The sequence below is a fragment of the Helicoverpa zea genome, chromosome 9, assembly GCF_022581195.2.
Source record: "Helicoverpa zea isolate HzStark_Cry1AcR chromosome 9, ilHelZeax1.1, whole genome shotgun sequence".
Taxonomy (NCBI): Eukaryota; Metazoa; Arthropoda; class Insecta; order Lepidoptera; family Noctuidae; genus Helicoverpa; species Helicoverpa zea.
This window is the reverse complement of record NC_061460.1, coordinates 5909288-5920326: the sequence shown is the minus strand read 5'-3', so window position 1 is coordinate 5920326 and position 11039 is coordinate 5909288. Positions and strand designations below refer to the sequence as shown.

Below are 11039 nucleotides of genomic sequence, written 5' to 3'. Positions count from 1 at the left end.
TTTAGCATTACCACGCAATTTCAAAGATGTCGTCATTTAAAAATGAATGTTATCTCAAAAGTTATCTCTGTATAACACAATGCAATTACTAACACCACTTAAACGTTATGTACCATATTGTTATAAGTCATGAGCCGTGAAAATAGACGCATTTATGTATGTATGTATCACGGAGGAAGCAAAGATCAGCGGAGATGCTATAATGCTGGTAGGTCAAGCGCCTTCTTCTAGGTAAAATTCGTACGGTAGACAACACCAAAGCGATCAGTTAGTTAAGAGTAACGAGGCGTTCGGGTTCTTTGAGACATCTGTCAACGATTTTTGGTATTACAACAAATGGTCCGACCATTTGAAAGAAACGTTCTTCGTTCCCACACCCGCATTTTGGCGCGCTACTTTCTTAGGCGATTTTCCGTTATAGCACCTCCGCTAGTCATTTTGTTCTCCATGGCATGTATGTATGTGTGTAACAAGCAACCGTGAACTTGCTAAACTTTGTTATTTCATACAACGTAACGCTTTGATTGACAGCTCGTTAGACTGAGATTAGATCTTGACCTTAATAAAGTTATTGACGTATTTGATAACGAAGATTGAATTGTCTAAGGTCTGTGTTGTATTTTTTATTAAAGGTGCTAAAATTTTTGGCTTGAAAAATTAAATTCAAGAAGACTACTTTTCATTAAAAGAAAACATATTATTCTCTCCAACGACCTCTTCACTGAATAGCCAAACAAAAATGCAGACACCACTAAAACCGATACCTATTTATACAAATCGATTCCGACATTAAATCGGTAGCTCAGTATCGATAGCCATAAAGGCGTGACGTGTACCAGTCCTATAGGAAGTGAGGGACGACTAACACAAATATTCGCGGTAAGTATGTCAGGCTGTACGCGAATACATTGACCTTAGGCAAGTGTCGCGATTTGGGAGCGAGTGGCCGGTGACAGTGTGTGCAGCTGTGTCGCGGGGCAACTTGGAGTTTGGATGATTGGGAAAAGTCTGACACTGAATTACTTATAATAATTAATTTCTTTTTAGCGATAAGGTCGCCTATTTGTACTCATCCAATTATCTTCCTATATTGTTTTGTCCTAGTGGTGTATGTATGAGAAATTATGACACAGTTATTTTTGTTTTATTTTTTAAATTTAATATTCAGCATCGAGCATAATGAAAATCCGAATGAGAAATCTTTATAAATAGTTAAAACACGTGCATAGATTAAACACATATTTTTACAAAGTACAAGCGCCCTGACGGTTGTTAACGTTTTTCAATCCAAATTAAATGACAAAATTCCAATACATCCTAGACTTTTTACAAAAAGCCTGATCCCTTCACTTGCCCCGCTACATAAGCACCATGCACACAATACACGCCGGTGTTAGAGACTTGGTCCAAGAGAAAGTCCTCGGGGTCCATTCACAAGGCGCATACAAATATTTGTGGACGCCTACTATACCAAAAACGAGTTTAGACCTTTCTACCTTCGGCGTCGAACGACCTCTATGGGCCGGCTGACATTCATGTTAATGAGGATATTTATTGCTTTTTATCTATCAAAGTCTTTTAAAATTAATTAGAAAAGTTCATTAGTAGTTATAGCCTATCAGCAATAACTTTGTATGTAGGTACTTAGTCGTACAATTTACATTTTATAGATGGAAAAGATGATGAGAAAATTATATATTCTTACTTTTATTGATGGGAAATGGGTAAAAAGAAAAGCTAAGTCCAACTTTTATTGCTTTGTTTATCCAGTAATTATAAACTTGTTAATGTAACTAGGATATATGCATGAATCGTGCTGCACGATTTATTATGAATGATGATACTGAAGGAAAGTATACGTAAGTTTTAGTTGCGTCCTTTTTAACTTACTGAACCCAAATGTAGATATTTTTTTCTTTTTATATTTTGTGTGCTGAGTTAGTTACATAAAACCTCAGAGTGAAATGAATCATTTAACCACATTTCTTTAGTGCTAAAGATTTCAGATAATTTAAAATGTCACCACACGTTTCTAAGAACTTCCTGAACTTTCTAGCGTTGGAAGTTAACTTGTGTTGTTATAACTTCTCACTTGTACTGTCACGACAATGTTTATCTTAGATAAGTGACTTGGTGAATTTCGACAATTTCTATTTCTTTCTCCTTTCTTTAGATATCCTTTCAAATATTGTCTTAGATAGTCTATACTTACTTTTACACTATATTGATATCGTTATTACAGTTCAACTGCCTACTTTCGCAGTTAATTTGCAATTTTTTTACAGCTAGGTAATGCGACTAAATTGACAACAACTATAATAAATCAAAATCGTTGCCTCCTTTCCTTATGTATTCGGTTCTCATTAATTAGCCAATGTTTCAGACGTAGAAGTAAAAACGTATTTATTTGTTTATGTTTATTTTTACATAATCGCTTCTGCTATCATATTATATTCTGTAAATCAGGTAGTCTGATCAAATCGAGCGCAGAGCGATGTCCAAAATTTTGTAAAAGGAGAAAACGTATTTTAAAACTCGTTTAGCCAAATATACTAAAAAGCTTTTAATCTAATTCCCATTACGAAACGGACGTAGTGTAGTAAAATATAAATTGTTATTTTCTCTTTTCAAAAACTCGATCAAATGATTCAATAATGCCGTTTGTGTAGTGGCAAGAATTTGGTGTTGCAAAACTTATGATATGTCCATTTGGGACGCCCACGTTTTCGTTTTTACGTCACGTTATCAATAGCACTTAAAGCGTTTACACACATAACCTTAAGTGAAAGTACGGGGCCGTTCCCCTCATACTAATGTTTAAAATACTTAAAGATTCTGACACAATACACGCAGCTCGCACATTTCTCCAGTGAGACACGGCCAGTCCGTAAATAAGCTGAATAAATTAAACAATCGGACCTAACCAACCCCTCTTGGAATGCCATAGATTAGAAAATTGGGAAAAACCTGATTCTACTATAACCGCTAATTATGAACACATGTGTACGCTGATCGTAAATATTGTTTTTCTTCAAATTCCTTTATGAATAAGTGAAAGCTCGAGCGGCTAATGTTTGTATTTTGCAATATGCAAAACATGCTAAGCTGGAATGATTTCCTATAATGTTGCAAAATTTAGTTTTTTGAATGAATATATTAGAAGAATTCGTAGAATGTTACAAGAAAGATTAGTAGCAATCAATAAAAGTCAACTTTACGCAATACCCAAATGAGCTTTAATATCTAAGCCTGTTTCATTCTTAGTAGTAGAATTTAATTCTTTGAACTTTACCAGTTCAAATCATTGAGATATATTTCTATGATCTTTTAGAAGCATTGAATGAAGTAACAAAAGGTTTATTTATAGGATTTAAATGAAATGTATTAATCATATTTAATTACAGATAGGCGAGACACAAAAGGAAAATACTTGATAAGTTCATAATGTTGGCACGCCAGACAACAGGTATAAATAGGAGTGCGTCTGCGTGCTGGTTGATCTGTGTCCCCGTCAGCTACCATCACTACTTTCCTTCCATGCGTGTGTGACGTAACTCTATAAAAGAGTGCGCAGTGAAGACGCCGCCGCTATATCGTTTCCGCTCGCCACGCTCGGCCATAGCGTCCCAAACACCGGCACAGAAGGACGCGGGCGGAACTCTTCCGCTAGAGCCCACACGGACTCATCAGTGACAGTTCAACAAAAGGTGAAGTGTCAAGGACAGTGCATGTGATTGTGATGGTGACAGTGTTGTGATATCGTGATAGCTACAGTGGGCTGGTGGCAGGTCGGCACTGTCGCGGTCGCGATGCTCCCGGTGATGTAATTAAAGGTTGTGTTTGTTTCAGATACGAGATGAGGTCGTTGTTCTTGTTAGCGGCTTTGTGCTGCCTAGTGTTGTCGGTATGCGGGAGCCCTATTGCCCGGCCGGAGGAGGACAAGGAGGTGAGCAGGCAGGCCGCAGCCGCAGCCCCCGCGGCGCCCGCAGCAGCAGCTGATGACGATGATGACGACGACGACGATGATGACGATGATGAAGACGTCGACCTCGATGATTTGGGAGGTAAGTACCATGGATTTAATCAACTACAAATTGATAGCAGTTAGAAGTGTGATCAATTGAAGAAATAAGGAGATAAGTTAATTTCATTTAAAAGTTTCATCTGGAAAGTACGTACCAGACTACGAGCAAAAACATTGAGAGTATCTGCTTGATAATATTTTACCGTTCAAGTGAGCAAGTGCTGTAACGGTATAACCGATAAATACATTTAGTGAGATATACGCTGACAGCGATAATGCTGCATTAGCAAGAGCACTCGAGCTTAGACGGTTAATCATTGATAGGCAATTTACTGCGTTTTACAAAACACCTGCATAATTGTTCCACAAATAGCATGGTAATATCTCGTTAAGCGATTCAAGCATAGCTGAACACTTTGAAGCAATTTACATTTATAATTTACGACTTAATTCAACTACCTCTTCAATAAATATTCCGATTATGGCAGTAATTTGATTTTAATCGATTCTTTTGATGTCTAGTCACTATTTACATGATGCAGTATTCAGATTTTGTAGTAAATAACTGGTGAAATTATATTATTGAATCATAAATTATTTCTAAACCATCACTTTTTATGTCAACGTTAGCACAAATTAACTGAAAGAAAAGTCTTTGCCCTTGTGGGGCATCATGTTAGAATGCTAAATCATCAATGTACACAACGGTAAAAGTGTTACGATACATCGATAAAAATTCCTTAGAATCAGGACGTGGCGGGGCCAACGCGGAATGTGAGTCGAGCAGCGTGACAGATGCTCTCAATCGTTAATTAATTCAAACAGAAAGACTCAATCAGAGAAATTGACGCTCCCCTGCTTTCTCGCTACGAAAGCCTCGCTCTGGACGTCACGCACCACGAGACGGTGGCGCGCGTCTCTCATTATCTGTTTGTTTAACAGTTCATTTGTGCTTCGGTATCGCCACTCGTGCTAATAACACGTATCTATTGAAACGGACTCAATGCGCGATAAGTGTTAATATAAATGAAGTAGACAAGTGTACGGTACCGAGAGTAACGTTATATTTCATTTTAGCACCTTTGCGTTTCGTCGCAACGTTCTAATCTGAGTATTTTTGTCGCAGGTGACGATGATGATGATGACGACGACGATGATGATGACGACGATGAAGAATCTGACGATGATGAAGACGATGACTACCTGGAAAGGTTCTTCGATGACATCTTAGGAGGAGGTAAGGACGCATGATATGAAATTATGATATTAATTAAATGGACGCGAAATTAACGAGCAAGAAAATAACATCAAAATTACAATTTCACAGAAGAAGATGATGACGATGACGAGCCTGCGGCTGTACAGCCGGTCGTCGCAGCCGCCGACACAGTCGCGGCCGCCCCCGCTGCACCTGTAGCTGCTGCGTCATCAGTCGAGGAAGTAGCAGCCGCCAGTGAAGAGGCGGCTGAGGGTGAAGCCGAAGCTGTGGAGGGCGAAGAGGGTGCAATCGCCCAGAAGGAGCCCGCTAGCGCCGAGGTGGAGACTCCTACCACTAGCGCTGAAGTAGCCGCCGAACCTGAGAACGAAGAGGATGATGATGACGATGATGACATCGGCATCGACACCGTCGCCGAGGATGACGATGATGATGATGATGACGATGACGAGGCTGAAGACGACGATGACGATGACGATGATGACATCACGGACGCCCTTGGCAGGAACGTCTCTAAGAACGCACGTGAGTCCAAAAAGCTGAAGGCGAGCGTCGCGGCGTATGCGAAAAAGACCGGGAAAAAAGCCAACCATCTGGGTAAAGTAAAGAAAACCAAAGCGACATCCGCCGCGGCAGTCGCCCCTGAACACAAAAAGTTCAGATAGTGAGTAGGCGGCGTGATCCCGGGCGAGCCACGCCCTTCATCCACCTGACGAGACCTCCACGGTCCTCTCCTTTAGCTTAGCTATTTATTGACTATTTATTTATTGCTATTTATTTTATTTATTAAGTGAGTGTGTTTGATGTGTGAAAGTGTAAGTATGGTACCGAGAAAGTTAAAGTTAAATTAATGTCTAGATCATGTCACACTGGTCTCGTGGCAAATTATTTGAAATAAATCTGTTGTTCTAATTTATGTGTGAAATTTTTTATCATACCTTCCACGAAGATTTGTGCGTCATAATTCAATTTTGTCGTACATCGGTCAGAAAACTAGTTGCTTATTCTATCTCGGTGTCAACTACTTGGGTGACATTATCTAGTTATATTAATTTAATTTTTATTGTTATAATAAAAAATGTATACTAGTCAGCTTCAGCTATTTATACTCCTCCTACCCTGATCCATCTGTAACAGTATGCAGTAGAGTTATGTTCTAATCATACGCATTATTTACGTACTCTATCTCCCCTATTATTTCCATAGTACATTTACGTAGCAGTATTGTATGTAGAAATTAAAATATAGATATAAATAACTAGCCTTTTGACCGATATATGTATGTATTATAACGCACAAACATCCTATCTCCTAGTAATATCCCTTCGTCAAATCCATATCTATCGATTGTCGAAGCCCGCTAACATCTCTGTCTAAATCACGAATAAGATTTCATTAACTGATACTGGGGATGTGCCTTCGATAGAGATCTAGAAATCCCGCGAGTGAAGGCGCGGGTGCGCGGGCGCAGCGGGCAGTCGCCCGTCAAGGAACTAGTTCGGTAGATGTGTGTTAGGAGGCCGGCGTCCACCGCCCGCTTACTTTCTCAACCGGAGCTCGAGCGATGAACCCGCCCGATTTCTTCTACAACCTTGACACTTTCTTTAACCTTGCTCCGGCCGCGCCCTGACTGACCTTGACGAATATCCAAATTATATATTAAATCAACTGATAGAAAGTAAATCGAACTAAATATTTACTCTCACTCAATGACGAAACCGCGAAATTTGCGTGCCGAACGTCCGGCCAGTGAAAACAAACTAATGAGATGCGAAAAGAGAAATTTTTAAATGTTTGTCGTCGTGAAATGTTGGGAGTGTCGTGAGGAGTCATAAGCGACCTAATTGGAACTCGTTTGTTGTCGCCGCACATACATACTCACCTGTACGTTCTCAGAATACATCAGGTTATTCTGTTCCTGTCTGAGGAAACTAAGCGTAACGATTTTTCACTTCTAAACATAGTCAAATGTCTCTGAGATCAACCATCACAGATGTTACTAGAAATTGCGTAACTACATATCATAACTGACAATATAGATATTACAAGCTTTTACCTACATTATGGTGCATCAATAACAGGCAGACTAAGTTGCTTACTCCTAAATCGAATATCAGAATTGAGTACGACTAAAGCGGGGCCGCGTCGTATCAATGTATGCCGTAATTAGATTTCTTCGAATGTGCGTGGTACGGCACGCAGTTTCTTTTACGTGTGGAAAATAGAAAATCCACCGTTGACTGGGCGTATTAATTGTGAACGACGATTAGAATTCAAGTGGGGCTCCAAGAGACCGATACAGTTAGCTCGCGTGCCAATGTAACGTGGCTAGAATCAGGTGTAGGATTCAGTTGAATTATAATTATCGAAGAGTACGTTGAGTAGGTACTTGCATGGTAATAGGCAGGCAAATAGGTCTATTTAAATTTAGCAATATAAACGTGACCGTTGAAAGAAGAGAGAGTTATTTAATTGACTAAGTTTCAATTGAGGCTAGAAGTCTCTATTTGGCAACAAAGTAGTAAATTATACCGATATTACAAACCACTTGCATTACACATTCTACATATCAATGCAATATGGATACTCTCCATATTGTTGTATTAGAAGCTATGTCATAGAAATATTAACTGGACAATTAATTGAACACAGATAAGGTGCACCTTACTATACTTTTACGATAAAAGGAAATTGAATAGCATAAGCCAATACGGTTCAATGTTTTGGAAGCTAAATTGTTTTAGCAGATAACTTATAAATATCGAATTTCCTACCAATATAATATATCAACATAGTATATAATATAAACATTGGAAACTATTTAGACAACCACACATTTTATAGTCGGAAATAGTTATGGACTGTTTTCACGACAGACATGAAAAATAACTTATAATTTGGTCTTCATTTGTTTTGACACGTAACTAAATCAGTTCCGTCTATAACATTTTTTATAGTACAAGTCAATGTATCTTTGCGTTTCATGTCACATAGCAATTAAACGATACCAAAGCAATTTTATTAATTACCGCATCCATCACGAAACACTCAATATTGGTTAACTGTCTTCGATTTATTTGCCTTTTGCAATACGTGTTGTAGCCGGCCACAATTGCAAAATAATTGGAGTATAACAAATGAGATACGGAACAAAAAAGGTTTTACTTTTGCTAAGAAATAAATATGTATTCTTTATTTACTGAGCACTGCTTTAAAGCGATAGATTAATGGGTAACGGAGTAATGTTTTTTGCAGTATGCTTCTCAGACCCGTTGTGTGAAAGAATTATTCATCTTTCAAAGAAATGTTATTCGTAGCTTGTTGTTTTACCGTAGATTCGCCCCGATTAGGTATTTGATTTTCCTTTGTTATTTTTTTATGCTTATTCATATGATGGAAAAAAAACTATACCAACGTAGGTGTATGAAAAGTCAAGGTCAGAAATCGACTAGGTATACTAACCTGATACGTCTTTAAATATGGCTTTGTAGGGACCAAGCCTACTTACAGTTACCTATACCATCCATAAATATTTAACAGGCGCTCTGAGTGACGAGACAACAGACAAGCCAGCAAGTGTACCAGCTATCTACATCGTTAAGTACAACAGATTCGTAGACTTTATTCTGCAGAAGATGAACGATATTCTGAGGGTGTCATACGATCCCGTCAGCGTCAAACTACAGCCCATCGACGCCAAAAAGAAGAACTCAAAGCCAAAGAAGAGCAACAAGACTAAACCAAAAAGGTAAGACATTTTTGGTCTTACTACAAAAACTAAAACATGAGTCGAACACTTGTCTAAAAAATTGTGGCTGCAAAATGGACCTTATTTCAATGTCATAATCTGATATTTTTTTAGACAAGTGTTAAACTGACGTTTAAAAGTTTTTGGGGTACGACGGCTAAACTCTACGTATTAGGTAAAATTCGGAACAAAGAAAGTCAATGACTAAAATAAAACGCTAGTAAATATTTTAAAGACACATAAGTAGGTACTGTCTGAGTCAATCATACCGGACACAATAATATATCCTTACATAACACAATTTCTCTTTTAGGAAAAGCTCAAACAAGAAAAAGAATACAGCACGAGGCAGCGAGACAAACACTACCCAAGAGAAAACAGTCTCGGAAATCCCAGAAACTGTTAAAGAGATGACTCAGGCCAACGAAGTGGTTGGTGAACAGACGCCTATTGCGGCTGAATCTAGAGCTGTTAAAGATAAAGGTTCTGAGAAAGCTAAACCTACACCTGTAAGGAAGCCAGTCACTAAGCCTTCTAACAAGCCAGTTACGAAACCTCCTACTAAAGCGACTAAACCGAAGCCTAAACCAACGAAGACGACTACTAAGAAGCCAACTACTAACAAGAATAAGACTAAGAGTTCTTCGAAGAGCAAACCTAGGGCTAAGGGAACGTTGTACGGCTTGTCATCTTTGAGGAGAACTGGTGATGTGTCAGTCCAAATGAAATCTCCAGAAATCACTGTCAATTGCAACTTTGCTATTGGTCCGCTGATACTGAGAGTTCAAAAGGAGGTACGTAAAGGATTATCATAATTCGCTTACTGTTGTGTCATCTTGGCTTCAGTCTTCCCATATACTTCTAAATATCTATGTGGCTGTTACCTTATTCCCAGTTACTATTAATTTTCCTTAAGAGTTGTTTTCGGCTTTAGAAAAATCTTGTTTACACTTAAATATTTGTAGTGTTTATCATGAATTTATCTTCGTACAGGTTAACAATGGAGCCAAGAAAGACATTAGATCAGCAACAGCGACCACAGCTGAGATGAATGGCAAGTTAGTTCTGAAGATCAACTCACAGGGCGTCGCCACATTGCATAGCATCAAAGTACTTCAGCCTAAACAGGTGATACAATCATTACATTTGTTTACCTTTTGTGAATATTCCAGAGTTGGCACCATCATCACAAACACTTTGAGGAATTTAAAACGAAGTTCTTGTTCCAGTATACTCTTAATAGTACTTTCTGGTTGAAGTAGATATTCAGTAGGTATAAGCTACAAACTATTAAAGATTTTTCTATATATTAGAACAGCATTTTTTACCAACTTTCCAAAAATAATGTTTTCAATTAGGATGTTTGTATATTTTTTTATCGATGAAGTATCTAAGTGTAATTAGTGCTTTTGATAGCATAACAGCTAGTAACATTGCCAAATTTACTGAAGCTAAAACGCTGCTTCGGTTCAGAATGAAAAGTACTAACCTATCAATCTTCCTTCTCACAGGTTCGCGTCGACAGCAACAATGAACGTACTCGGAAGCTCATTTGGCGGCGCAGCGGCAGAATAGCCGACGTCGTCTCTGAAACGCTACTCTCTGCTTCTAAGCGGGTGTAGAGAAAAATATAGCATTAAGAGGGGTCTAGGTGATGGTTCAGACATTGCATTTAAAAAGCCGACTTCTCAGACGCGAATTTTTAATTCAATAGTGTAATTTGGATCTAGCGAACATTTTGTTCAGCTATTCTAACTGTTAAGACACGCCTTTGAATTGTCGGTTTGCGTTCGACTGATATAGACGATATTTTTAATTTAATTTGCGTCTTTATATTATGGGCTTTAGAGTATATTTTCAGTCGTAAGACTTATGATACTCATTATTTTTAGCAAATAGTCAGACAATGCATTTACTACGTTGTAACTTAATGGTGCTAAGATTATAGAAAATATGGAGAATTTTATTCGATGTATGTATATTATTTATTTTTTAAATAAATACTTTTGTAATAAAAAATCGATTTTTATTTTAGGTCACTGTTAGTACAT

The 11039-nt window shown here is 38.1% G+C and overlaps 1 protein-coding gene across 1 annotated transcript; it reads left to right on the top strand.

Moving 5' to 3' along the window:
- Positions 1-3534: 3534 nt before the first annotated feature.
- Positions 3535-11007, top strand: LOC124633013 (nucleolin-like). The gene is made up of 8 exons (XM_047168095.1): positions 3535-3707; positions 3850-4064; positions 5151-5261; positions 5352-5765; positions 8781-8988; positions 9302-9782; positions 9982-10116; positions 10500-11007. The coding sequence occupies exons 2-8, from the start codon at positions 3857-3859 to the stop codon at positions 10608-10610; spliced, it is 1668 nt and encodes a 555-aa protein (XP_047024051.1). The 5' UTR covers positions 3535-3707; positions 3850-3856; the 3' UTR covers positions 10611-11007.
- The last annotated feature ends 32 nt before the right edge of the window (positions 11008-11039 follow it).